This window comes from Rhea pennata, chromosome 3 (genome assembly GCF_028389875.1).
Source record: "Rhea pennata isolate bPtePen1 chromosome 3, bPtePen1.pri, whole genome shotgun sequence".
NCBI classification, from domain to species: domain Eukaryota; kingdom Metazoa; phylum Chordata; class Aves; order Rheiformes; family Rheidae; genus Rhea; species Rhea pennata.
In genome coordinates, this window is record NC_084665.1 from 130,087,040 (window position 1) to 130,112,813 (window position 25,774).

General features: G+C 54.7%; 3 protein-coding genes across 22 annotated transcripts in view; 1 reads left to right on the plus strand and 2 right to left on the minus strand.

Moving 5' to 3' along the window:
* IFT172 (intraflagellar transport 172) overlaps positions 1 to 3,777 on the minus strand; it is a 50,762-nt gene extending 46,985 nt beyond the window's left edge. For 5 of the 8 annotated variants that reach the window (XR_009958056.1, XR_009958058.1, XR_009958057.1 and 2 more), the window contains exons 1-2: positions 1,996 to 2,038; positions 1,694 to 1,865 (exon numbers count right to left, since the gene is read on the minus strand). Coding sequence is in view for 4 of the 8 variants with exons in the window: in XM_062573398.1 (XP_062429382.1) it covers positions 1,694 to 1,837 (144 nt within the window). In the remaining 4 variants the exon portion in view is untranslated. Of the gene's footprint in view, positions 1 to 56; positions 245 to 1,693; positions 1,866 to 1,995; positions 2,039 to 3,680 lie in introns of those variants that run through there. The other 3 variants (XM_062573396.1, XM_062573400.1, XM_062573399.1) reach the window with 3 other exon arrangements.
* LOC134139059 (low density lipoprotein receptor adapter protein 1-like) lies at positions 241 to 18,081 on the plus strand. Of its 4 annotated transcripts, none has more exons than XM_062573404.1 (9): positions 241 to 376; positions 3,055 to 3,197; positions 3,719 to 3,831; positions 4,769 to 4,883; positions 5,213 to 5,285; positions 5,700 to 5,812; positions 6,771 to 6,820; positions 8,141 to 8,181; positions 17,412 to 18,081. In XM_062573404.1, the coding sequence occupies exons 1-9, from the start codon at positions 292 to 294 to the stop codon at positions 17,426 to 17,428; spliced, it is 750 nt and encodes a 249-aa protein (XP_062429388.1). In that variant the 5' UTR covers positions 241 to 291; the 3' UTR covers positions 17,429 to 18,081. The 4 variants fall into 4 exon arrangements, with proteins under 4 accessions (XP_062429388.1, XP_062429387.1, XP_062429386.1 ...); XM_062573403.1 differs by lacking the exon at positions 17,412 to 18,081 and adding an exon at positions 11,796 to 11,882; XM_062573402.1 differs by lacking the exon at positions 17,412 to 18,081 and adding an exon at positions 8,346 to 8,603.
* On the minus strand, positions 1,566 to 25,087 carry FNDC4 (fibronectin type III domain containing 4). Of its 10 annotated transcripts, XR_009958059.1 has the most exons (9): positions 24,954 to 25,087; positions 19,344 to 19,459; positions 18,612 to 18,816; positions 17,650 to 17,739; positions 16,168 to 16,301; positions 11,899 to 12,001; positions 7,285 to 7,361; positions 3,681 to 3,781; positions 1,566 to 1,628 (listed from the first exon to the last, which is right to left on the minus strand). XR_009958059.1 is itself a non-coding variant. In XM_062573407.1 (8 exons), exons 1-7 carry the CDS (start codon positions 25,024 to 25,026, stop codon positions 7,306 to 7,308), a joined length of 777 nt encoding a protein of 258 aa, XP_062429391.1. In that variant the 5' UTR covers positions 25,027 to 25,087; the 3' UTR covers positions 4,969 to 5,055; positions 7,285 to 7,305. The 10 variants fall into 10 exon arrangements, 8 of the variants coding, with proteins under 8 accessions (XP_062429391.1, XP_062429390.1, XP_062429393.1 ...); XM_062573407.1 differs by lacking the exons at positions 1,566 to 1,628; positions 3,681 to 3,781 and adding an exon at positions 4,969 to 5,055; XR_009958060.1 differs by lacking the exons at positions 7,285 to 7,361; positions 11,899 to 12,001.
* Positions 25,088 to 25,774: the final 687 nt, after the last annotated feature.

A 25,774-nucleotide genomic window follows, 5' to 3' on the forward strand; every position in this document is an offset into this window, starting at 1 on the left:
CCCCGCCCTGCCCGGCCCGGCACCCCGGCCCGGCACCCCGGCCCGCCCCGACCCACCTGCGGGGCCAGCAGGGTCCGCACGTGCCGCAGCTGCATCACGCTGGGCACCGGCACCCACCCGATCCACCGCCGCCGCGCCAGGCCCACCTCGGCCGGGCCTGTTGCCCGGCAACCCCAGCGCCGCCGTGACGTCACCGCGGCGGGCCGAGCTGAGGGCGGTGCGCTCCGCCCCGCCGCGCTCTCCGGCTCCCGCCGCGGCTCTGGCTCCGGCTCTGTTCGGCTGGGCTCCACCATGGAGGCGCTGCGGGCAGCGGGACGGGCTGTCTTGCGGAGCCCGCGCCTCGCCCGGCACGGCCTGGGGCTCCGCCGGCGGCGCAGTGAGTGCAGGCGCGGGCGCGCGGCCCCCGGCCTTCCCCGCTCTCCCCTCCCGTCCCCGCGGGGCCGCGGCTGCCTCCGCCCGGGCGGCAGCATCGCTCCGGCCTGCCTCGGCGCCAGAGCGCGGGCAGGGAGCCCCGGCCCGGTGGGCCCTAGGACGCGGTGGTGGCCTGCCGGGGACAGTGATGTGGGGCTGAGGCGGGTGGGCAGTGCCGTGGGGCAGCGGTGTGGGATCAGGGGGCAGGTTGTGGGGCAGGTTGTGGGCTGAGGCAGGCCGGCAGCGCTGTGGGGCAGCAGTGTGGGATCAGGGGGCAGGTTGTGGGGCAGGTTGTGGGCTGCTGAGGCAGTCTGGCAGTGCCATGGAGCAGCAGTGTGGGGTCAGGGGGCAGGTTGTGGGCTGAGGTGGGCTGGCAGCACTGTGGGGCAGTGATGTGGGATCAGGGGGCAGGTTATGGGCTGAGGTGGTCCAGCAGTGCTGTGGGACAGTGGTGTGGGATCGGGGGCAGGTTGTGGGCTAAGGCGGTGGGGCAGCAGTTTGGGATCAGGGGGCAGGTTGTGGGCTGAGATGGGCTGGTGGTGCTCTAAGGCTGCTGGCTGTACCCTCCCTGCCAGCAGACTCTTGCCCCACTTTCAAATTGAGGCTGTGCTCTTCAGCAGGCTCAGAGACCTCAGGGGCCACATCGGGGATGCCCAGGGTGCTGAGCGCGGGGATGTGCCATGCCTGTGCCTGTCCACGACAGTGTCCCTGCCTATGTGGGTCTCAGCCTGCTCCGGCCTCCCTGAAGCTGTGCCCAGTCCTGTGCCAGCAGGCATGGAAACACATGCAGTGAGCATGGCAGATCTGGACATCTCTCACAGGCTGCTGTGCTGTTAGTGGTATGGTTAGCTCCTGGGTACACCAGGGCCCGTGGGAGCCCCATGCTGTGGACAGGCTGTGCCTGGGCTGCCTCGGTCATGGCTCCCCAAACACACATCTGGGCAGCAGAACTTGCTGCAGCAACCCCAGCATGCCTGGGCTGTTCTCCAAGATTGGGGTGAGACAGGGCTCTTCTGGCTCAGAGAGAGGACTCTGCCACCTGCATGGTACCAAGGTGGATTCCTGGGTAGCTGCAATTCATGCAAGAGCATGCTGCACAAATAAGGTCTCCTGCTTTCCCCATGGGCTCACATTATCCCAATTATGAATCAGAGTTTTCTGCAAGTGTGCCAGTAATGTTCTGGAACTTAATCCCAGGAAAGAGATGAAAAATAACCCTGAAAAGAATTAGAATAGAGTGAACAGTAAATCACTGAGCAATCCCAAAGGGAAGCGTGCAAACCTGGTGTTTCTGACAGGCCAGGTAACTGCTCTTGTCTTGTCCTCTTCTCTCTCTCTGGGCTGAATCCCCAAGAGTAAGGGAGAGGGATTGTGGCTCCCAGGCTGAAACTGGAGAGGCCCACCCTGCTGTGCACGTTGCTAACATGCGCTCAGTCACCCTCTTTGCAGAGCCCCTGGATTTGAGGAAGGTACATGTGTGGTAACAGCTACTTCAGCTCTCCTTGAAAACATCACTAAGCAGTGCTTGGCACAAGGGAATTGTTCCTCTGTGTGTGGCACTAGTATGACAAACAACACTTTTACCTTTAGTGACGGTGAGTTTTGTGTTGAAGTCAATGACTTTGTCCTGTGGGAACAGAGGTTAATTAAATAGGGGCTTCTGTGGTGCTTCCTTTGCATGTCCTCCACCAACAACAGTGGTGACTGACTGACTGTAGGGCCAGGGCTCCATCTCCTACTGGCATGTCCTGCAGTGCAGGCAGAACACATTAGCAAAACTGTCTGGTTTCCTGAGGAAGCTGGACATGCTGCGGACTGTCCCTAGGGAATCTTCCTGAGTGGACAGGCACTCCAGGTATTGATTTTTGACTGCAGCAATGGGATTTGAAAAGAGATGGCACAGGAAATGGAGGCCAAGGCTCTTTCATTCCATGACCTCCACAGTAGTGTGTGTTGGAACTCTCTTCCTTTCTGCTTTGGAGTTCATCCATGAATCATTTTTTCCTGGAAACTCATGTTTACATCCTTGAAACATCAGCCTGAGCTCTTCCTTAACACAGAGCCTGCATGGTGTAGGTGCTTCCCAGTCACATCTGCTTGGACTGAACATTGGACAAGCTGCCTCTTTCCTGGCAGCTCCAAGTTGCAGGTCATTGCTAACAGAGGATTTGGCTTTGATTACACTGGGGCAACTTGAATTTTTTTTTTCTGAATGAGTAGGGCAGCAAATGCTGCTGTTTCTGAGTTGTGCCGGTGGCTTAGGTGAGTGAAATGGATACAGTACAGAGCATGTGCTCTGTACTGCCCATTTCACTTCTAGTGAAGTTGATGATACCAGGAATGCTTGGTTTCTATGGATAGCACTGAACACCATGCAGCGTCTGAGCCCTCTGCAGATGGACAGAAACTCACCATCTCTACTAGCAAAGCCTGTAACTCCAGAGCAGAGGGCTAAAAGCTTTGAGGGTGAGCTGTCATCGCATTCCACTCCTCTTCCAAGGACATTATAGAGCCAACAGAGTGGCCTGCTGCATGCAGGTAGCAGCACCACTACTGAGAGCACTGAAGATGAAGTAGCTCTGCTGGGACTAACTGTGGACTGCTGGCACGTGGCTCATGCTGCTATGGGATTTGTCTTTGCAGAGCTCCCTGAGAGCTGGGCTGATATGCAGGAGCCACTGCTTGAGGGGATGTGCTTCACGCTCAAGTACCTGGGTATGACGCTGGTAGAGAAACCCAAAGGAGAGGACATGGCAGCTGCTGCCATCCGCCGGATTGTTGCAATGGTGAGAAATAGCCTGGGGGCCTTGCTGTACCTGAGTATGGAAGGGCCAGTTCAGGATTCAACCCCTAGACTGAGAAAGTGGCTGTGTCCCAACTCTGCACCCCAGCAAGGGACCCTGCCATACCCAAAGGAAGTGGTGTGCAGGAGTCTGGCCAGTCTCCACCTCTGCACCATGGAGAAAGCTGTCTTTCTGCAGAACAGTCACTACTGCTTGCTCTCACACCTGGGAGCACCCCAGGAGTGGAGCTTTGTCTGTTGCTGTGTGGAGAGGTGGGAGAGGTGCTGGGGGAGATGGGGCTTGTCCTTTCCTTTGAGCACGGCAGTAGCATGAATGGACCCTGGGAGTATTCTGTGCATGGCATGCCTGATCTCCAGGCTCTGCTTTGCCACCTCTGTGACAGGAACCTTTACAGTGGGGCCCAGGTGCACAGCGCCCTATTTGGAGTTTGGGTGACTGGTGCTGATGAGGGGTGAAATCACTCACCAGGTGTGCAGAGGTAACTGGTGTCTCTCCATTGCCAGGCACGGGTGGGAGCTAGGAAGTTCCAGAAGGTGATTCTGACAGTGTCCCCGAGGGGCATTTCACTGCAGGATGCAGAAACAAAAGAGATGGTTGAGAACATCTCCATCTACAGGTAGGCATGGCATGAGTGGAGGACTGAGATGGGCACTGGGTTCACAGAGGGCCAAGATGTTTCCCAGCAGTCTGCTGGAGACTGGTGGGATCTTGAGCAGCCAGGGAGAGCTGGAGCTTCCATCAGTGATACCATCTACCTTATGCCTTCCTTCTGGCTCCCTGAGGTTAGTGCTCTCTCCCCTACTGTGCCCTGATAGCATTGGCTGGGGTTGAATGCAGTTGGGGGCCTGGGTGGCCCTGTGTCTGAGTCAGTCTGTCTGCCATTTCCCTGGACCCTTCCTGTATCCTTTGGAAATCAGCAGGCTGTTGGGGCTGATGGGATCCGCAGCTAGGATAGGATAGCGTGTCTGCATCTCCAATGACACAGGACCCCTGCTCTGACTGCAAGGGGATAATTTATTCAGTTTGGCTGCATGCAGTTGCTGGGAGAGCTGTTACGGGAGCTTTCTGCCACTGCCAACTGTGCTCTGGCTGGGCTAGATGTCCATGGGTGTTGAGTGTTGGGAGCACAGATGCTGGCTGATGGCTGCATGAGAAACAGATACAGAGCATCTCCTTGGTGCAAAATTTGATCTCAGCACTAGAGCAGATGTGTCAAGGCAGACCATCCTACTGCCTTACCTCCCATTTTGTTCTTGGGGGCAATTACCTGCCCTTCTGTGCTCCTTTTTTCTCAGTGCTTGAGTTCCCTTCTCTGCTTGAACTGGACATCAAAGGTTTGAGGAGTTCACTGGGGCAATGCAAGAGGGAACACATGTGGTTGCAGTAATCTCTCACCAGCTGGGCAACTCTCTGGTCCTTGTTGGGGCACTGGGCTGTCTGGTTATGGGAGGCAGATGAAAGTGTCAGGCTGTCAGCACTGCTTGTTGGTGTGTTGGGACAGCATACTGGTGCTGGGTTCTCTGCTGCCCTGAGCAGCCCCTCTCTGTCTGCAGGATCTCCTACTGCACAACAGACAAGCTGCAGAACAAGGTCTTTGCTTATGTTGCCCAGAGCCAGGAGAGTGGGGCCCTGGAGTGCCATGCCTTCCTCTCACCCAAGAAGAAGATTGTAAGTACTTCCCTTCTGTTCCCGGCCCTGTGAGGTAAAGGCTGGAGCAAGGCCCTTACTTCTCCCCCTTCAGATATGTGCTGCACATGTGGGTCCTGCAGAGGCAGGTGGTGAATGATGGGAGGCTCTTCTGTCCTAGCTGCTTTGGCATCTTCCCTTGGGGATGGCTGGCCTAGGTGGGTAGACAAACAGCATTGAATTCTGGCCTTCCACGTGTATGCTCTATAGGGAAGGACAGTGAGGCCTGGATACTCTGAGATCTTGAGAGGGGGAGGAAGGTCCTGGCTCTGGGGCACAGACGAAAGCAGGCACTTCTTTCTTGCCTGCAGGCCCAGGCTGTGACTCTGACTGTGGCCCAGGCCTTCCAGATGGCGCTGGATCTCTGGGAAGCAGCACATACAGGTAGGAGGAATTTCTCAGATGTCTCCTTCTGTCTAGCCCTGGGATCAGTCTCCAGTGCAGGACCCTGTCTTGGGCTGTGTGGAGGAGAGAGGCTTGCTGCCTGGCTGGTGAAATGTACCAAGCAGGAGGAGCGGTATCCCTGCTCCTGTGCTCTCTGCTGCTGCCCTATCTGAAGAGCCTGCCCTGCCTCTGGCAGGGAGCAGTTCCCTGATGAACTCTTTTGCATTGCTGAGCTGCAGCACAACTCAGGGCCCTGTGGGACCTTCCTTGAGCAGGGATCCCCCAGCCTTGTTTGCACCCTTCCCAGAGCACAGCAGCACTATCTGCCCCTTGCCCATTGTCCTGCTGTACATCCTCTGCTGTGCCTTTTCCAAGTTCCCAGGCACTAACTCTGCTGCTTTTGCCCTGTCCCAGGCTCTAGGCAGGAACAGCCCCTTCACCCTTCATGTGCTTTGGAGAGCAGTGAGCCCAGCAGAGCAAGTGAGCCAGCCCCTCTCAGGAGCTCTCCCTTCAGACACCAGTTTGGGGTACAGTATGTGCAAGTCTGGTCCATGCCCAGGGCTGTCTCACACTAGCACAGGGACAGAGTAATCCCTACACAGCCTCCTTCTCCCTGCTTGCTGAGACCCTGTACATGCCTGCATGGTCTCCCTCACATGTAGGGGCCTGACATGGAGAGGGGCACTCCACGCTCTGCCTGGCTCACAAGGCAGGAGCAGTTCCTCAAGTGGTGTTTGCTCTAGGAGCCTCCTGTCAGGCCCAGCACTGTAGCAGCCCTCAGCCCTGCTCTGCTGGCAACTGTCAAAAAGGGAGCCAGGACAGTGTCTCTGAAGGAGAAGGGTCTGTGTCCGGTTGCCATCTGGCTAGTCTGGGCTAAGCCTCAGCCTTGCTTATGTGTACTATACGCATGGTATGTCCAGAGCTGGCTGGGGCAGTGCCAGTGTTGCTGGGCTTTGTCCTCACTATGTCCCTATCCAAGAGCTGCTGGACACTTAATCCTTAGCCTCATGCTTTCAACTCTGTCCCAGACTGGCAGTGCTTGGGCTCATACTTGCTTGCAGCCTGCTCTCAAGTGGTCCTGGCTGTGCCTGACCCTCCAGCTGTAAGACATGCTCACCCTGGTCCTGTTTCTGGGCAATGGTGTGCTGTGTGCAGCAGCTGTCTCAGCTTCATGGCTTGTTTCCTGCTCACACCTCACGTTTTGTGCTCTGCTGGCTGGTCAGATGTAAGGAGACTTTTGATCTGTCTCTCCCTGTTGCTGTGTGCCTGAGCCCTGAGGACTGTCGCAGCCCAGCCTTGCAGGTGCCCTCTTTGCCCCCACTGCCGGTAGACAGTTCTTGCCTGTCCCATATATGGTTGGTAATTGTGTCCTGTGAAGGTGCTGGGGGACTGCCCTGCCACCCCAGAACAGGCTCTGAGCAGTCCCACCTGCTTCCTGGCAGAGGCCTGCTCAGGCAGTGAAGCATGTTTTTTTTTGTTTGCCAGGAGGAGGAAGAGGAGGAGGAAGACGACAACCTTGATGAAGCTTTATCTGGGTAGGTGGCAGACTACTGTTAGTATGCAGGGAGCCTGCTGATGAACTCTGTTCCCATTTCTTTCTCTGTGCCCCATGCAAAAGGGGAGCTGCTGGGGCCATGGGCATGGTGGGAGCATGGAGGACATCTGCTTGGGAGCAATGAATCATAGAATCAGTAAGGTTAGAAGGGACCTCTGAAGATCATCTAGGCCAAACCTCCCTGCTCAAGCAGGGTCACCTAGAGCATGGCAGACAGGGTTGCATCCAGGCGGGCTTTGAATATCTCCAAAGAAGGAGACTCCACAACCTCTCTGGGCAAGCTCTTCCAGTGCTATGTCACTCTCATAGTGAAGAAATTTCTCCTCATATTCAGGCAGAACTTCCTGTGCTTCAATTTCTGCTCATTGTCTCTTGTCTTGTCACAGGGGACAACTGAAGAGAGTTTGTCCCCATCGCCTTGACACCCTCCCTTCAGGTACTTACAGACATTGATAAGATCCCCCCTTAGTCTTCTCTTCTCCAGGCCAAGAATGGGGAGTGTCCTGCAGCTTCCTCTGCCTCTGTCAACAGAGGTGGGGTGAATGGCAGGGCGCTGAACTGTGGAGAAGCAGATCTTAGCCTAAAATGTAACTGTGAGGGACAGACACTGACCTTCAGCAGGTATCCAGAGATGTAGCTCATTCTAATTCTGCCACTCTCTGATGAGGCCAGCATGTATGGAGATGCTTCTCAGGTGGGTCCCAGACTTGCCTTCCCTACCCCATCTCCTCCCACTGATTTCTCCCCTACTGGAGACTAGGGACCGCACTGAGCTCACACCAGCATGGAAAGTTGTCTGTGCTGGCTCTGTGTGGAGAAAGACCTGGGGTTGAGCTTGCTGGTGTCTGCACTGAGCTTAGGAGGAGCCGATAGTACCGTACTAGAAGTGGAGTATTAACCCATAGATCAGGCAGAGGTGCCTGTGAGTCTGTGGCAGGTCTATGACATTGTGGCTGTTCTCTGCACACCTGGCAGTTGATGCCTCATGGGGCTGTTAGCACCACAGGGCTGAGTATGCCCTGAACTGGCAGTGATAGGGAGCCAGTACATACACAGACTGGAGCTGTGCACATGGTGCTGTGAAGGGGCAGCCCTTTTTCTATGGGAAGTCCTCAAGGGAGATGTGGCTTTGCAGTCTCTGTACAGACTGGCCTGGGAAAATGGTTTGCTAGCAAATGGGTTAGGGCTTTTTGCAGTCTCAGTGCCTGAAGTTACTGTGCCATGCCCATGGTGTGCGAGACAGGCACAAGACACTCTCACTGCTTGCATGGATGCGATGGGTGTTTTGTTCTCTTTAAAGCTGCGTGGAGGAGCTGGGGAGGGAACCCTATAGCCCAGCAGGTAAGCTCCCTCCTTAATTGCTACATTGCCACATCCCCTAGCATGTCTTCTGCAGAAGCAGGGGGGCAACAACTCTCCTGGGGAGGTCTGCTTCCCCACCTTGGCCGTGTTGGGCTCCCAACCCCACATCTCATGAACTGGCGCTCCCTTCTTTTGCTTTATAGTGTCAGTGCCTCCTGTGCCTGGAGTGAGCTCTCCTGCCACACAGCTATCGCTGAACTGGCCCCACCTGGGACAACCCCTAGACAGCTGGAGGCAACTGGGAGGGGTTGGAGAGCTCCCCACACCCGACCCCAGCATTGCCTGCCCTACCGCCCCTCTGGGCTAAGAGAAGTCTCTGCAACAATGGACCAGCCACTCAGGATTCACCCTGTGCCTGTGCCCAGGCCAGCCAGTGCCTGCTGGTGCTTCCCATGCTGCCCATAGGCACAAGGTCCACACGTGCTGAACTTGTGCAGCACAGACTGTGCCTGCTCCTTGCCCTGCTCTCCCCTGCATGAACTGCCTTGCACTGCACCACTCAGGCTAAGGAAATGGTGCTCCTTGCTTTGCCCCTGTGGCCTTGTCTGCTCGTGGTATGGGCCGCATGGGCACGGCTGCCCCACATGCTCTGGGCCTGCCTGAAGCAGCCAGAACACCTGAGCTGCACTGAGTTGCCATCTCCCCTTGGAGGCTCCTGCTCTTGCCATGGGGTGACTGTTGGGGACCAACTTAGGCAGAGCAGTCCTCGGGGATGGTGCTGGACTTGTGACTCGAGAGGGCATGTAGCCCTGGGGGAGCAGTGGCTCCTGGCCTGGAGCAGTGAGTGTGGAGGGCCCTGCCCCTGCAGTTCAGCCCTATATGCTCTCATGAGTGAAACGAACTGGTTTTTAAAAGAAAGCTCTGCCTTTGTAGTGAAATAAACTTGAGTTTTTTACTGTTGTCATTTGGGGATGAGCTTTGGATGAGGACTGTGGGTGAGGGTGTTAGCTATGGTGCCTCTGCAACACTAGCCACAGCAAGGCTTCCTGGTCCCCAGCAAGGGCTGCAGTATGGCTGAGATGACAAGGAGCTACCCTTGACCGCTGGTGTCCTCCTTGGCTGCCTGCCTGGAAGGAGCCATTCGCCTTGTGTGGCACGCCATCATGGCCCAGGGTGGCCCTTGTCCTGCTGCCTGGAGGAAGCTTGCCCAGTGCATTTCAGGCACAGAGCTGACATCTGAGCAGGCTGAGGACAAGGGGCCACAAGCCCTCTGTGCCAGCTGGCTTCATCTTCCTCTCTCTCCTGCATACTTGCTCTGCCCTGGGGTGCTTTGGCCCTGCTCTACCCTTGGCTGTGGCCCGGGGACGCTGGTAAGATACTTTGTTTTTGCCTCAGAGCAGAAGAGATTGCAGCCAGCAGGATGCCTGATTTGTCCTGCAGATGTGGTGTTTGTAGCTGCTTCCTGGACGAGGGCTTGGTGCTGAGTTCCTGCACGTCACAGCACTGTCTTCCCTCTGAGGCTGGTGATGTTAGGCCTCCTCAGCCTCAGCCCCAACTAGCCAGTGCTCTCTGTGTGCAGTTTGGAGCTGATCTGCTGGGGAGTGGACAACAGGCATTGCAGGAAGGGTTGGAGCTCTAGGAAGGGCTGGGCCTCTGTGGGACAGTCAAGACCTGGGCACCAGTTTTCTTCACCTGTGGTTTTGCATGTTTGAGCCCTGGTCTCCCGTCTTCCCTCAGCAGGGGCTTGTAGGGAAGAGGATGTTGTTCTCAGCCCTTTCAGGTTCCTGCATTCAGGACTGATTGACCTGGTGGTGTTGTGGGTTTAACAGTTCTTGGCTACCAGCCCCATGTTGAACCAGGTTAACTGCTTGGCTGAGTGCTGCAGTTAGTGGGGGTGGGGGAGGTGGTATGTGTGTACACAGTACTGCTGCTTACCCTGGCACGTGTTGATTGCTTCAAAGGCTCCTTGCTCGTGTGATATGAATAATTGCTTTTTCTGTACCATCTCCTGCAACTTGGGAGGGCAGTGCATCACATCCCCAGATGGTGGCAGTCCGGGCTGTTTAATCATCTTTCTCTCCGCTGCTGCAGGACTATGCTGTCCTCTCCACTTTTGATGGAGGATGGACAGAAGCACATGCAATAGTCTAGACAGAGGCACCCAGCAGTTTCTGCTATGGCACAGTGTGCGCTCAGTTTATTAGTCCTTTTCTAATATTTTCTATTTTACTTTTGGAAGAAGGGTGAGAAGCAGGGCAATGGACCTACTGAGCAGGGTAGCAGTGGTCCTGGCAAGCTGTCCCAGTGCTCCCCATAGCTCTTGCCTACAACTCCTAGCTAGCTCCCCTTGCTGTGTGTGACCAGGCATGTGCATGTGATGCTAGGGCTGATTCCCATGTACTTTGTATGTACGGTGACAGCATTTAACTTGCTCTGCTAGTGTGATAGAGGGTCACTAAGTCTTTCTTACCTTGTTACAGCTGGTTTTCTTATGTGCTGAGCTCAGTTGTGTAGGCACATCAGGACATATGGTTGCTGCTGTATGCTGCTTGCTGAGGCTATGTTGAACACCACAGCCTGCTCAGTTTCCTGCAGGACTCCACTGGCATCAGCTGTGCAGCTGTTCCTAGCTTTAACCAACTATCACTGCAGTGAATAGACTGCCTTACCACTCCCTGCCTTGACCTTAAACTGACAGAGAGAGAGAGAGAGAGAGAGAGAGAGAGAGAGAGAGAGAGAGAGAGGGAGAGAGAGCGCACGTGCATATACATGCTCATTTGGTGCGGGGGGGCTTTTGCCAAGACTGTTGTTCTAGCCATGTATAAGCCAGCAGCTAGTTCACTATCACCTGCACATGTGCTAACACTTTCCAACACCTCTAAAGCTGGTGCGGTGGGTTTGTGCTGTATGTGCCACACAGTCCCTTCCTTGTGCCACTGCATTACAGCTCAATGCCAGTGCTAGCAGTGAACATCAGGGGCAGAGCAACCTAGAGGCCTTTGCAGCCACAGTAGCAACTCCAGGCCATGCTCAGTGTCCATTATGGTGCTGGTGCACTGTCTGTGGGTTTGTGGGCTTCACCTGCAACCCCTCTCCCCCTTCCCAGCCCCATGGCCTACGTTTGCTTTGTACCCTGCTGGGCTCACTTGCTGGGCACTCGCTTTTACACACCTCACATACCATCTTTATCTGGCATTGCTGCTGCCTCTCCTGGGCAGTGCTGTCTCTGCAGCTCTCTCCAATCCTGCCTTCGTAAGAAAAAGGAGTTGTTTGTTTTGCCTCAACTCCCAGTCCCAATCTTACATTTAACATGCCAGACTTTTGTGGTCTTTTATTTGGCCACAAACACTGTATCTTGACATATGGCTTTTCCTCCTTCTACCTGTCTCCTTTACTCCACTGTGCAGTTATGCTGGTTTGTTTCAGTGTGTGCACCTTTAGTCTGTTTAAAGGCTTCATGCTAATGATGGGTGTGTCTGCAGTGACCAGCTGGGATAGCACCACCGAACAACAGAGCTTTTTTTTGTTAAACAAACCAACCTCTTTGTGTTTTCCTGGCCTGATCTCCCTAATTATTTAATGCACCTCCCCTACAAACAAAAGTAAGCTGTTAAAGCGAGATGGCTTGGCATAAAGTTATCTCTTCTCTGAAGCTATGACTGCGGTCCCTGCAGCCTGAGTTACAGTACTGCACAGCGGGCTTGCAACACACCATGAAGGCACTTTTCCTGTGCTGTCCAGTATGCCTTGCCTCACCTGACTGTAAAGTGGCATAGCCCTCTCCTGTCAGCAGCCTGTTGCCATCTGGCCTCATCATCCTTCCCAGCCTCGCTGCATGGATGTCTCTGGTCCCTGCATCCTGTTCAGTGTGTGGAGAAAAAAAAAGCACTTGTGGTGTCGTCTTCAATGGGAGAGGTCTGTAATTACTCTGCACTTAACTGCAACTCATCCAGCAGCACATGGCCCAGCCTACAGCACTGGCACCCCCTCAAAGGCCAGAGATGTGAAACTGCCTGGGAGACCTGCTCCAGCAAACCATGGGCTCTTCTGACACCTGATTGGAACAGGTCTCCCTCTAAGGCAGGGTACACAGAAGGGTAAGAGGCACTGGTGCATGTGACAGACAGACAGACAGACAGACAGACACACACACACACACACACACACACACACACACACACACACGAGGGCAAGAGGCACTGGTGCACCTGAGACATGCACGCACACACACATGCTTGTGCAGACCTGCAACTTTGTGGGAACAATGCTGCCTTTGAGCCAGGATGCTTTTATTGAAAAGACCTGCCACAGGAAGTCACTCACTCTACCCCTTCCCCACCTAGTTCTGCAGCAGGAGTTAAGCAGCATCCAGAAGGAAGAGTCCTGAAAGTGCTTTGCTGGGAGGTTTATTCCTGGAAGACGCTGGATCCTTGATGCTTGAATCTAGGGCTGCAGAGCCAGCACCCCCAGCTCAGATGCACAGGGTGGAGCAGAGAGCATGGAAGGCAGAGCAGCAGCAAGGCTACCAGCTGTCATCTCTGCAGCAGAGGGGAGCCTTATGTTCCCCCCCCCCCCAGCAGGAGGGCATGACTGGGCGTCACCAGGCCTTGGCCTCTGACACTGAGCAGCACAGATACCCAGTGACAGACTTCTGCCTGCAGGTGCTGGGGAGCACACAAACACGGTCCAGATGCCACCTCTTCTGCAGCTCAGTGTAGTCAATGGCTCATGCTGTCCTTGCATGGCCAGGCAGACTGGCTAGATTGCAGAGAGCCAGAGGTCTGGCGGCTGTGGGCATGTACGGCCAGCCTTTTCCCACAGTTCTGTGTTGCACCAGCCAGCCTGGGACAGGTCATGGGGCCAGCTCCAGGAGAGAGCATCAACAATGACCATGTGCCAGCAGGATAGAAGGGGCCAGGAACGGGACTTGACACTGTTGGAGCCGGAGTTGTCCCCAGAGCACTGATGGGCTCCACAGTGCACAGCCAGTCAAGACCTTGCTGGGTCTCACTACACCATCTCCAGGCAACACAAGCAGCACATGGCTTGCAGGGTGCCCAGCAGCTCCCCCACATTTAGCTTGCATTTGCCAGGACTGTTTTCCTACTAGGGAAATGGCAGTACCACAGTGATGCCCTCACTCTGCCTGCCCCAATGGCTCTGTGGGGCTTGCAGCATCCCATAGGGCTGCTTCCCCACCTGCTGGCACTCCCTGCCCCAGCCATGTGCTCTGCAGCCCAGCCAGGCTGTGAAGCACCACCATCTCATTATGCACTGCATCCTTCTCCCCATGGCAGGGAGAGGCCTTGGGAGCCCCCTGCACTGCTGGGGGTGCAGAGGAGTCCCATGCACCAGCAGGGACCTGCTGTGCCTAATGGGCCCAGCCCCACAGACAAACCCTCCTGCTGCGTCACTGTGACTTCTCTGGTGGCGTTGGAGCAAGCGCCTGCACTGCCCCATCCCCTCCCTCTTGGGGCTGAAAGGGGAACGAGCTGTCACCCCTCACAGGCACGCTTCTAAGCCCAGACACAGTGGCTAGAGTAGGGCCTGCTCCAGGCTGCCTGCTGGGCAGGAGTCTGGTGTCATGCGGCTGTGCCCAGGCCAATCTAGTGGGCAGGAACACTCCAGGACTGCAAGCTGGAAGGAGTGTGAGCCTCTCTGCTCCCCCAGGCCTGCCCCACCCCCCCCCCCAGGCTGGAGTTGTGGCTTCCCCTCCTTGCTCAGCTCCGTGCTCCTCAGTGGCAGGGGAGCGGGGCCGGGCATTGCATGCACAGCTCTGAGCTAGCTCCATGCATGTCCCCAGACAGGCGCCCTTGGTAAAGCGTAAGTTCTGATATGCAGATCTTCGCATGCAGAATGCCAGGCTGGGCGCTCAATGCTGCCTCTTCTTCCTAGGCCTGTTTTCGGCTTTGGCAGGATGCCCAGGACCCCAGATGCCACGCTGGTGCTGCACTTACACCTCGATAATATTGATAGAGGGGGACTTCTTCTACGGGAGAAAAATCTGCTTTAAGACCTTGCTAAGCCCTTGGGATGCAGGTCCTGCAGCAAAGTCCCCTGGCAGGCACCAAGACCAGCAGGCTTCCTCCACTAAGGAGCTGCCAGCTGTAGCTCAGCCCTCTGCCCTAGGCAGGGGTTTGCTGCTGCAGCAGAGACCTGGCTTCAGTATCTCCCTAAGGAGACGAACCCTGAAACACCAGGAGATAGAGCCCTTTGCACTGAGCTGCCCTCCTGGCAGAAGGGTCAAGTAACTCAGCTACATCATCCTGCCTCACCCCAGGTGAGCCCCATCAATCACACTGCACCCCACTGGCCAGGAAGCCCTTCTGCCCACTGCTGTGCCCTAATGCTCCCAGGTAAACCAAGCATCCTGCCTCACATTCTCTGCCTCCAAGGCTTGCAGACCTCTGGTAGCAGACTTCTGCTCTGTCATAATAGTAGCTGTGCTACACTTGATGCCCTTGGACAGGAGAGAGGTGCAGAGCTCAGAACAAAGAAAAAAAAAAGATTAGGAGGACATCTGCCATGGGGCAGAGAATCCATGAAGTGTGAGATGACAGGAGTGGAGGGACAAATGAAGCCTGCTGAATGCCAGACACATCCCACAACAGCTCTGGAGTGCACCAAGGGAATTAAAGGCCACATGCAGTGAGGGGGGTTTTCTCAAACACCATCACAAGCAGGAGCTTTCCTTTACACTAAAAAGATCGTGCTCACTTAATAGCACAGCAGATGATAAGTGAATTCAGAGAAGTTGCTGGGAAGGGAAGGGGTCCTGCCTGCTGCACATGCATTTTGCAGCTCATTTGGGCTCAGCCCGAGCCCAACAAAGTGGTAGTCCTCATGGCCATACTCTGCAACAGGGCTCAGTCCAAGAGCTGCAGTGCTGTCTGCTACTTCACAGCAGCTTTGTCCTAAAGCCAGCAGGGGAAGGGGATACAGAGCATAATTACATCACTGCTTTTTATTTCCTATGCCTTCTTTCCAGCTTTGTAATCAAGGACTGCGAGGATAAACTTGCAGTGGTGTCACCTGAAGAATGACAGGAACCTGGTGAATGCAAAGGTTGCATTGAGGTGCAACCTGTGTAGGTGAAGATCTTAGCAAGCAGCAGGAAGTGGCTTGTGCACCTGCCTTCGCAGCCCAGTACAAGTGGGGTCAGGTTGGAGGAGGGATCCAAGAGGAGGGCAAGGAGTAATTGGGGAGCTGCAGAACATAGAAGAGCAGAGTGTACTGGGAGTTTGAGGTCCAGACAGGAAGTTTATGCCCCCAGAATCTTCTGGGAACCAAGGAGACATGGAAGCAGAGGAGCAGGTGGGCAACACGGAAAGCGGAGTTGGCACCATTGACAGAGGAGGCAGGTGAGACATGAGGACAAGCTTAATGCAAGATCTCATTACAGCATGTGCACTAGGGCTATAAATCACTGTCAGGCATTAGAAGGAGAAGAGCCAGGTACCAAGGGAACAGCCAGATGAATGGGCCACTCTCTCCCCACCCAAAAGCTGTCTTAGGCACTCCATTGGAGTGGGGAGAAGACTCTGTGCTCCTTCTCAAGAATGAGAAGAACCTTCTCATGTGTTGATGGCCTAGAACTGGCCCTCGTGAAGGCTGAAAGCCATCAGAGATGGGCCAGAGCAGGAACCACAGGAACAGAAGCCCAGCTTGACTGCCTCCCACCTGAACAGGCCAAAGCTGGACTTGTTCACGGGATGCAGAAGAGGTGCAGCCTTGGAGGAGTATAGTGACAGAGCAAGGTGCTGGCTGCTGCAGTGGAGAGTAAAGACCACCCTGCAACCTTGGAGCCATCCCAACTGATGTATCTAGCCCTCCCTTCTACTGTTTCTTCTGCAACCACAGGGCACACACAGCCCCAGCCAGGCCGAGGCTCACTGCATTCCTTGGTTTTGGGGGCAAGAGCACAAACTGGGGCATTCCTGTTTCCAGAGGGAGCCAGAGCCTGTCCAGCCACCAAGCTATGGCAGACATTGCACACTGCCCCTCCCACCAACCCTCCCCACTCACCTTGCTCCGCAACAGCCCTCCAGTAGGCCGCTCTGGCGTGCTGTGCTCTGAGGATGGCTTTGTCTTCTCCTTGTTGTTGTTGGAGTCATTGTCCTTGATTATGTCGTACTGTCTGCAGAAGAGGGCGATCACCGCTGCAAAGAGACAAGCAGGGGTGAAGGGCTCCCTCACAATGGCTGCCCCCTGCATCCCCTCCTCACAGCATCCCAGCTGGAGAGAAGGCAGGTCCAGGGCATTTCCAGGTGCTAGTCACCCACACCCTCCATCTGCACAGGTGTGGTCAGGCAGTCTCCTCCAGCAAAGTATTGTTGTGGCTGCAGCTGTCAGGGTATGCATGAAGGGCGTGAGATGCCAATTTTTCAAGGACAAAGCAGACGTTGAGGCACCCAGAGACGGATAGCCCTTGGGGTCAGTGAGCAGCTGAGTAGATCTGAGAGTCTCCAGCAAGGCACTAAACTTATAGCCCTAGTAGTGTGGCTTGGTGCTTGCAGCCCTCGGGAAAGGCAACCCGTAACTTTGTCCTGCCCTGCAAATTGATTGCGGGGTCACTCTTAGAGTTTTACAGTGCCCATCTCACACACGACATGTTGCACATCTGGTGACCCCAGATTCACGACTGTAAAGCAATGCTTTGAACAGTAAACGTTACATGTGTTGGACCACTGGACCCATTCAATCCACAGGTGTGTTACAACAGCCACCTGCTGACTGGATCTGATTTCTCCCCATTGGTACTCTGACACACCAATCTGCACTGGGTGTGCAATTACCAGCATCCATTTTGTGTTTTCCTCCAGTGCACTATAAAAGTGTTCAACGTCAAGATAAGGAGAGACTTCTGCAAGATATCACTACAAAATCCTCATTTACTGGGTAGGGGACAAACGATTTCCCATTCACAGTAGCTGTGTGTGTAACTAGTCAGAAGCTCACAGCAGCTGTGTGTGTAACCAGTCAGAAGCTGCCTGTTATCCCCAAGCTTCCTTTTTCCCAGGGCAAACTGCTGTTTCCCAGAGCACTGGGAAGAGCATAGCTTTAATCAGGTGTTGTGCAGGAGGAGCTCACACATCTTGCAATTCAAGCAGACTGTGGCACAGCCACTACCAGTCAGCAGCAGTGTTACCAAAAAGATGTCAAACAAGCTAACTATGGTCCAAGTTACATCCTCGTTAATGCCAACTCTGGTGCTCCCTACCCTGTAATTCTATATTGCTTGTGTCACACATTGTCTCTTGCTCTTCCAGCACAGCAGACAGACTAGCCAGGCCATATGCTCTGGGCTGTCACCGTGTGCAGTGGTGGCTGCAAATCCTCATCATAACCTACTGGCTCAAGCTCCTACAGTGACTCCATGGACTCAATGGGAAGGAGGATGCCAAGCCTGTATCTGTATTCCTCTGCACCTTCTGAGCCTCACCTTCTTTGCAGACTACACATCATGTTCCTGTACCAACCTGCTGAGACATTGCTCACAGCACTTACCTGCCCACATGAGCAGCACAGCCACAATGATGATAATCTCGCCTGTCTGCAGCTGCCTATCCTTGTCCAGCCCTTCCATGGTGATGTCACCTGTGGCAAAGAGCACACAGCAGGGTTGGCAGCAGTCACCCTCCCACCAAGACCAGCTCATGGACTAGCAATATACAAGGGTCTGTGAAGGAGCCTCCGATGATGGAGGCCCACCTCCCACACCCCCAGATAAGGTGCAACATGATACCTTGCCTGGGGAGAGGACGTGCAGCATGAGGCTGACATGTCAGACAAACCATTCTCCCTGCCAAAGGATGTCAGGGTTCCTGAAAGTTTGTGAAAGTTCAAATGAGGACTGCACAACACATGGAGAGCTTACTCACTATTTAGGGACTAGAGCAGGCTGGGAAGGCCCTGAGTTGAAAACAATATTGTGGAAAGATTCCTATGTACTTGTCCTTTTATACTATTCCCAAGTCACTGGCTTATGGTTAGTACTGGTGACAGGATCCCAGGCCCATAGGACTCAGTCTGGGTGTTATCTCTCTTGGATTCACGATTAGCATTTAGGAGACCCTGAGGCAAGAGACACAACACAGATGTGAAGGGTAAAGGGGATGGTTGGGGCTCTGGTGTTTGTCCTTCAGTGTTTATCCTTGCAGGATGGTAGATCTGAGACCCCATTCAATATTTGTTTTCTATAGACAGCAGTTTGGATGTGCTGTCCACAACTTGCTTAACTGGCTAGGTTGCCGAGACCTGGGATAGGAGGATTGTAGGTCAAGGTTTGGGGACAATATAATGAGCATAGTGGACACAACAGCAGCCTGTACAACCTTTCTACCATGCAGTCTGCTGTCCAGGACAGCATTCTCTTCACAGTATGCTGCATCCCTGCTCCACATGATGTGGAGATCTCCAGGTGTGGTACCACTACTGGCACCTGGGCAAGCTGGCAGAAGCTGCCTTACCTTGGTTGGAGCTGTTGGAGGGGAGGCGGTCAGTCTCCTTCAGCGTTCGGAAGTGGACACGCTTGCTGGCCTGGCTTTCTCCATACAGGCCAATGCTCTGCACCTGGATGATGTAATCAGCATCTTCTGCCAAGTCCCACAGCACGCAGGCCCTGTTGGTGGTGTTCACCTCCCGGATGAAGCGCTGCATCTGTCCGTCTTGCCGCTGCCAGAGCGAAGAGCTGTCAGCTCCCAGAGGCTCTTCTCAGCTGCACCAGGCACAGGCCCTGTCTGTAGGACTGTGCTGGGCACACTGCCCATGATCCTCCTTTCCCAAGGGGTTGTCCATCCTGGGGGTGGCCAGGCTGGCCAGCACTTTGCTATGCAGCATTCCTGCAATGCCCAGGAGCCAAGCATCTCCATGGAGAAGCCCCTACCACCTGAGGCTGTGGAGGTGGAGCAAGGCAGGCAAAGAAGGGTTACATCAAGGCTGGAGTGCTGCCCTTATGCAGGAAAATCCCAGGAAGCCCTTGGAAGGACAGCTGCCCCCACCACAGCCCACAGTCTGGTGCTCCCCATCAGGATAGAGCTTTCAGATGGGGCACTCTGGCATGGAGTGCCCCACAGAAGGGGTGCCCTCAGGCAGGTGCCGGAGGAGTTCCAAAACTGTGGCAAAAGCCAGGGTGGACACAAGAGCATGGTGGTAATCATTGAAGGTGGTCCCCTAACCACCTGGGGACAGAGCCTGGATACCTGCTGTAAGATTGCGTAGCCGATGACCACATCTCCTTCAGGGACATCCCATGAGACAGTGGCAGAATTCGCCTTCAGCTGTGTCACAGTCACGTTGACAGGGGATGGTGGCCTGTCTGAGGGAGCCAGGAATGGACCAAAACAGGACATAGGAAATGAGTCAAGGAAGATCTCTCAGAACATGTGTTTACCCGTGCACCCAACCATGCAGGGCCATCCCCAACACCTGCCAACACAGCAGCAGGTTTGCCAGAGCTACAGAGAACAGCTTTCTCTGCAGGTCTGTATCAAGGAGAGAAGTGGCACAGCAGGCCACGAACCTGAGCCCCCACTAGCAGGTGATGTGCATAGCACAGCACTTACCAGGCTGGTAGGCAGCTGTCTACATGCAGTGGGGTGCAGGTGCATTGCTCAGGTGCCCCTCTGTGGCATTACTTTGATGGCGTTTGCTTGCTGCCTGGGGCTCTTCCCTGCTTGGCTGCTGGTGAGAAATATGCTCACTGCCCACCTTGCCTCTGCACTGTCCCATGGCAGAGAAGGAAGATAAGCTTGGGAGGCATCTGCCCAACTTGCTGTTCCCTGGAGGGCCTGCTTGCAAGGGCTGACATGGCCCAATGCAGGTGCTACATGTTCCATGTAAAAGCAGTTAGCAGTACTGACCATGTACAGCAGTGCAGGCTGCCAGACCCAGCTCAGGACACGAAGAGCTTGGCAGGCTCCTTCCACCTTGCAGACATTGTAATGGAAAATGCACAGAGGCCTGTCCTGAGCAACAATTACAAAGCATTACACTGTTTAAGAGACCATCGGGGCAATTTATCTAGTCCCTGCGATTAAAATCACATACAGAGAAAATCCCCTACAGTCAGTCTCGGAGCACTGCAGGGGCTCTGCCATCAGAGAGGAAGATGACGTTCACATAAGAACATCATGCTTGCAGGTCTGAGGTACCTTCATGGTCGAGCAGGACACTGCTGCTCAGACATTAGTCTGCTGGAAGGTTTACTGCATTCAGCTCCAGCAACAGCAGAAGCTGGGCTGCCTGACATGACCTGCTCCTGCTCAGGAGGTACTAGAAGTCTTTCTTGGCAGGCAAGCCCCACATTTCTGTAGGGTCCATAGAGTCCAAACAAACCTACATTTAAGCAATTCTACAATCAAGACTGTGATGGTAAAATCAGGCTTTTCCAACTCTGGGGCTGCCCTGTGGATGCACACATAACAGATGCCTGGCACACCACCCAGAACTGCGTAGGCAGCAGCACAGACACAGTATTTATATATCAACTGTGACAGAAAAATGGGGCAGCTTGGAATAAACACACTATGCAACTCAATCTGGCCATCTCGTCTGCCTGGCATTACTCTGCTCTAGAGCAGGGAGGAAAGCCCAGTACAGAGAGCAGAGGACAGAGCTGACTTTTCCAGCAGTGCAGTGCCATGGACTGCAAAGCTAGCTGCAGCAAGGCAGCAACACTCAGTCATTGCTGTCCTGTGAAAAGCTGGCCTGACTGTCCCAGAGTTTGTACCAGTATCATTGTGAGATTTACACAGTAACTAGGACCATGGCAGGGTCCTACACAGGTACATGGAGCTGCACACAAAGCCTTCTGCCTGAAAATTAGACACCGGAGTGTGCAAAAGAAAGACACAGAGGCTGCTGTTCATGTGTCTTCTCTCTCTGTAAACAAGACAGTGTCCTTCTACAGGCTGCAAGCATGGCACAAGTTCAATGTTGTGATTTATATTGGGAAAACAGAGCCGTGAAAGGCAATGGAGAACAGAAAAAAAGACACCAGTAACCAAACTAAAAAAAAAAAGTTATAAGAGTGACAGGGAAAGGTTATTTCTTCCGGTCAGCTGTTAAAATGCATTCATTTGTATTTGAATATATCCAGCTCCATAACAGATATAATCAGGAAAAGACTGGCAATTCCCTCTCTGGCAGACGCAGGACTGTGGTCTGCCAAGGATGACTAAGAAGGACTGGAGGGTTACTCACAGAGCCCAGAAAAAAACTCCCAGAGAGACCCTGGGGCTAATTGTGTCCCCAACCAGACCCTGCTGCATTACCAGGAGATACTGTCATTGGAGACAACATCAACAAGGACTCCATAGGACAAGCCTTTTCTTCAGACCAGAAGGCTGAGGAACTGGACAAGATTCAAAGACACTCATGTATCTTCTATCCTGTGGAGAATGTGTCTCCTTAGAGTTTTGCCAGTGAGGATGCTGTTCATCAGATACATCTCTAACCTGTGAGAGAGAGTGTCTGAGACACGTCCATATCTGCGTACCTAATCCTCCCAAAAGCCAAGAGGAAAGCAGGCTGACCAGAGCTGCGGTTCCAAACTTGACCAGAGCCCTTGTATTGTGTGCACACTGGTGCTGAGCTCTGCATGGATATGCTCTGACTTTTTGGTCCAGCCATGGCCAGTATGAGAGTACTACACAACCAACAGCTGAGCTGCAGAGAGTACCCTGTCAGCTAGCAAATATCTGCTCTCTTGCACTGTCCCAGGCAGAATTTGAAGAAAAAGTGTGTTGCCTGCAAAATCTATCCCTGCCTTTAGGAGAGAGATGGGTATCCAAGGCTATCACTATACTAGTAAATGCAACAGGGTCAGGAATGGCTCAGAAATCTAGTGATCTCCACCATTGGATTAAAATGGTTCCTGGACTTCTTTGGCCTGAAGCAGGCAGCATACACCCAAACCACTCCTGGGCATGGGTCAGGAGCTAACATGAACCATTCATGGTTCCTAGTGGGTAGTACTAATATGCTCCCCTCTCTGGAAGTCAAGAGTTTAGTGCTATGAATGCAGCTAGACTTTGCCAGTTGGCCTCAGGCCAAGAACAGGATCTGGTGATTCAAAGAATGTATCTACACTAATAAATTAAGTAGCTTTTTACATCTAACAGAATGGAAAAGAGTCTGAGCATGTCCAAAGTGGGTGGTTTGGCTTCCCACACCTTTAAGTGGACTTGGGAAAATTAAAACTAGGGTCTGAGATCTCTGCAATGTGAGTCAGTGGATGAAGCCAGTAGCAGGCTCCCCAGTTTGCACAGGAATTTCTGGGCTTCTGTAGAGAGCTTAGCCTGGTCCAGTCCAGCATTTCAAGCTGGGGATGCTGACACGTGGTTCTGGAACTAGGTCACTCTCTGATGTGAGAGAGAGAGAGCACTGCACTGATCCATGAGCCATGCTGTTGGGCCCACATGGGGCTGTGAGTATTGCTTTAATTATACCTAGCCATAGCTTGCACAGATGCTTTGTAAGGACCTTTACTCACTGGAAGAACCAGTGTGCCCGGGATGGGTACTACCCTGACATGAAACTGCAAAGAGAGTACAACTAGAACCAACAGGCTTTGCTCTAACACCCACAGGCAGTCTCCAAATGCCCCAGCTTGACAGAGAGGAGGGTAAGATAACATGGGGGCAGAACCACAGCAGGCACGGCTGGTCAGACCTCATGCGTTGTATATACGCCTCTTGCAGGTTTTAGGCAGACAGAACCTTTGTGACTGTGAGAGCTGAAGGCATCCAGGCTGTAGTTCTTTGGGGGGAGGGGAAGGAGGAACAAAAACAAAAATAGTGTCACTTGGTCAGTTTTCAAGTGACACTGTGAAGACATTTCTGAGCATATAGGATTTGCACACCTAGCAGGAAGAGATCTAATGGCAGAAACTGAAACTAGTGAAGTTCACCCTACAAACAAGGTGCAATGTTTAGCCCCCAAAGACGTGCAAGATGAGACCTCATTGGAAGTCATTAGGACAAGACCTCCAAAGCACAGTTCACACCACAGAAAGCTTTGTGTATTATTCCTCTGTCAAGCCTAATGTTCTCCAGCCTGCTCTACAGCTGAGGTCAAAGCAAGCTTATGCCAGAACTGCTGCTGTAAAGATCTGAGAATGCAATAACTCTAAAATTTCACAGGCTGAAACCAACTATTAAAAACATTCCTGTAAAGTCAAGATCCTCCAATACCCACCAAGCTCTCTGGGAAAAGCATGCCACAGTTAAGCCCTGCCCAATGACTTAATCACTAATGATTCTGCATCATTTGTAAGTTACTCTGCTTGCACTTTTTATTAAAGCCATATTAACAAGTGGGCACCAGCACAGGAAGAACAATCATTTATGGCCTGATGCACCTTTTTCTAGCATCAATACAACAATACATTTCTTTTCGGCCTGCCAAAAACATGGGAATAGTTGGTTCTGCGCAGTGGATAAGGCAGTACTGCAGGCTGAGGATGGGTGGCAGGAAGGGCTGCTTGTGGACAGCTGAGCATTGGACTAGATCTGCCTCACAACCCAGCTTGGCAGGCTTGAGAAGGAGCCAAACAGATGCCCTTAAGGGGTGGCACTGGCACATGTGGCTCTGCACAAGGAGAAGGCAGAGCTCCACTGGTGTCCTCCTCACCCTGTTGTGACTCCAGAGATGATGACCTCACCTGCCCCTTGGCCCATGCCCTTGGGACTGCTGCTCAAGGGCACCCAGATTTTTGTCCAACTTACGCCTGCAGTGGGGAGGCAAGCCTCAGATTTCATATCTAAAAATAACTGGCCCCATTTTAGAACCCTGATGGCATTTCTTCCTGTATCCTGAAGATCATACTTTGCAAGGAAATTGCCAAGGGACACGAGGCCAAGCACAGAAGGAAGCAGTTCCACCATGTCAGGAAGCAGGGGGGAAGCAGGTGCTTCATACTGGTAATTTAAATTAATACATCAGTATTCTCACAAGGGGCAAATGGAGAGGCAGCAGAAGGTTGCCACTGACAGGGTATTCAGAGCAGCCACAGGAAGGGACAGAGACACCCTGGGTGACCTCAGCATCAGCAAGCGCCAACGCAACGATGGCATGCCGGAATGCTAACCACAGGGACTGGGAATGCTAACTGCAGGGACATGCATGCGGCACCGAGCATCCAGACTCCGCAGGACCAGTTCCCTCGGGACCACCGCTCTGGTGAGGAGCAGGGGTGGCAAACAGGCTCCCAGTGCAGGGAGGTACACGGGCAGATTTCCGCAGCCGCACGCAGAGGAGCACAGCTCCGTGAGCTGAGGGTGCAGGCATGACCCAGGTTCCCACTCCAGCGCGGGCTGCCGGGGCAGCGCGGCGGCACGGTTGCGCCGGGCCTGCCGAGGCGGAGAGCGGTGAAAGGCAAGGCAGGCTCCTGAGCCACGGCAACCGGCACGGCGCTCCCCGGCTGGGGGTATCCAGAGCCGGCGGAGTGGGAGGGGAAGTCTACCCCGTGGGCCGCGCCGCGCAGGTCGCCCTGCCGGGGAGGGGAAGGTGAAGGCGAAGGCTGCCCCGAGGGATGGGGCCGGCGGGGGGCCCCGTCCCGCGGCACTGGGCACCGAGGGGGTGAAAGCAGCCCCGCAGGAGGGGCCCTCAGGTCCCGGGCCCAGTCGTAGCGGCAGGGGCTGGGCACCCGCTCCCGGCCGCCGGAGTAAGGTGCCTGGGAGCCCGGGGCAGCGGGCCCGCCCGCCGGCAGCTCCGGCCCGCCCCGGCCGGGCATCTGCTGCCGGCGGGCCTGGCCCAGAGCGGGGCTCCAGCCCGGCACCTCCTTCCCTCGCGCCGCCGCCCGCACTTACTGGCCCGCACGAGGCAGATGTCGCAGCTGAAGAGCACCAGGACGGGGTTGAGGTACACGGAGAAACGGGCCATGGCGGCGGAGCGGGGCCGGCCCGACCCGGGGCCCCGGACAGCGGCCGCGGCGCGGCGCGGCCCTGGCACCGGCCCGGCGCCACTGCCTGCGCTGGGGGACGGAGCGGGGCCGAGCCCCGGCCGCAGCGCGGGGGGGCGGGAACGACCACCCCGCCCCGCCCCGCCGGGCCCGGCCCCGCCTCGCGCTGCCGCCCGGGCCCACCGCCCCCAGGCTCCGCCAGCGCCGCCCAGGCCCGGGCCCCGGGAATGGTCGCGGCCGCCCCGGGCTGGATCTCCACAACCACCCTAGGCCCCCACTGGCTGCCCCTTTTGTATGCCATGTTGTTTTTAGCATGTACTGTCATACTGACCCATCGCCAGCATCCCCTCTGCCAGGGAGGCTGCCCCTGCCCCGGGCTCTTTCCCAGCACTGTGCTGGTCCCCAGTGGCTCCGTGAGCCATGCACCCAGCCTGCACTGCAACCCCTTCCTCCCGGCGCCGCAGCCAGCGTTCGAGTGCTGTTGCAGTGCTCTCTCGTGCCTGCAGTGCACAACTGGGCTGGTTTCTGAGCACACACATGCACCTGTGTGGCACAGGACAGCTCTTCGTCCTTCATGCAATGTGTTCTGGGATATCCTATATCTATTCCCTGGGACTCTGGAGGATTTATGCACTGGGCAGACCTCAGGCTGGACCAGTGCTGATGGTCCGTGTGTCATGTCTGTGGCAGGGCACATCATGGGAGTGCACAGGGTTGTTCCATGCTCCT

Bases quoted from the DNA above. Each gene is read 5' to 3' on its own strand.
- LOC134139059 (XM_062573401.1), top strand. From the start codon at position 292: ATGGAGGCGCTGCGGGCAGCGGGACGGGCTGTCTTGCGGAGCCCGCGC. The intron at 5,286-5,699 runs GTAGGAGGAATT...GCCCTGTCCCAG, and splicing joins CTGGGAAGCAGCACATACAG to GCTCTAGGCAGGAACAGCCC. The intron at 6,821-8,345 runs GTAGGTGGCAGA...TTTGCTTTATAG, and splicing joins CTTGATGAAGCTTTATCTGG to TGTCAGTGCCTCCTGTGCCT.
- FNDC4 (XM_062573405.1), bottom strand. From the start codon at position 25,026: ATGGCCCGTTTCTCCGTGTACCTCAACCCCGTCCTGGTGCTCTTCAGC. The intron at 19,460-24,953 runs GTAAGTGCGGGC...TGGCTCCCTCAG, and splicing joins CATCTGCCTCGTGCGGGCCA to ACAGGCCACCATCCCCTGTC. The intron at 12,002-16,167 runs GTGAGTGGGGAG...CACACTGAACAG, and splicing joins GAGGGCTGTTGCGGAGCAAG to GATGCAGGGACCAGAGACAT.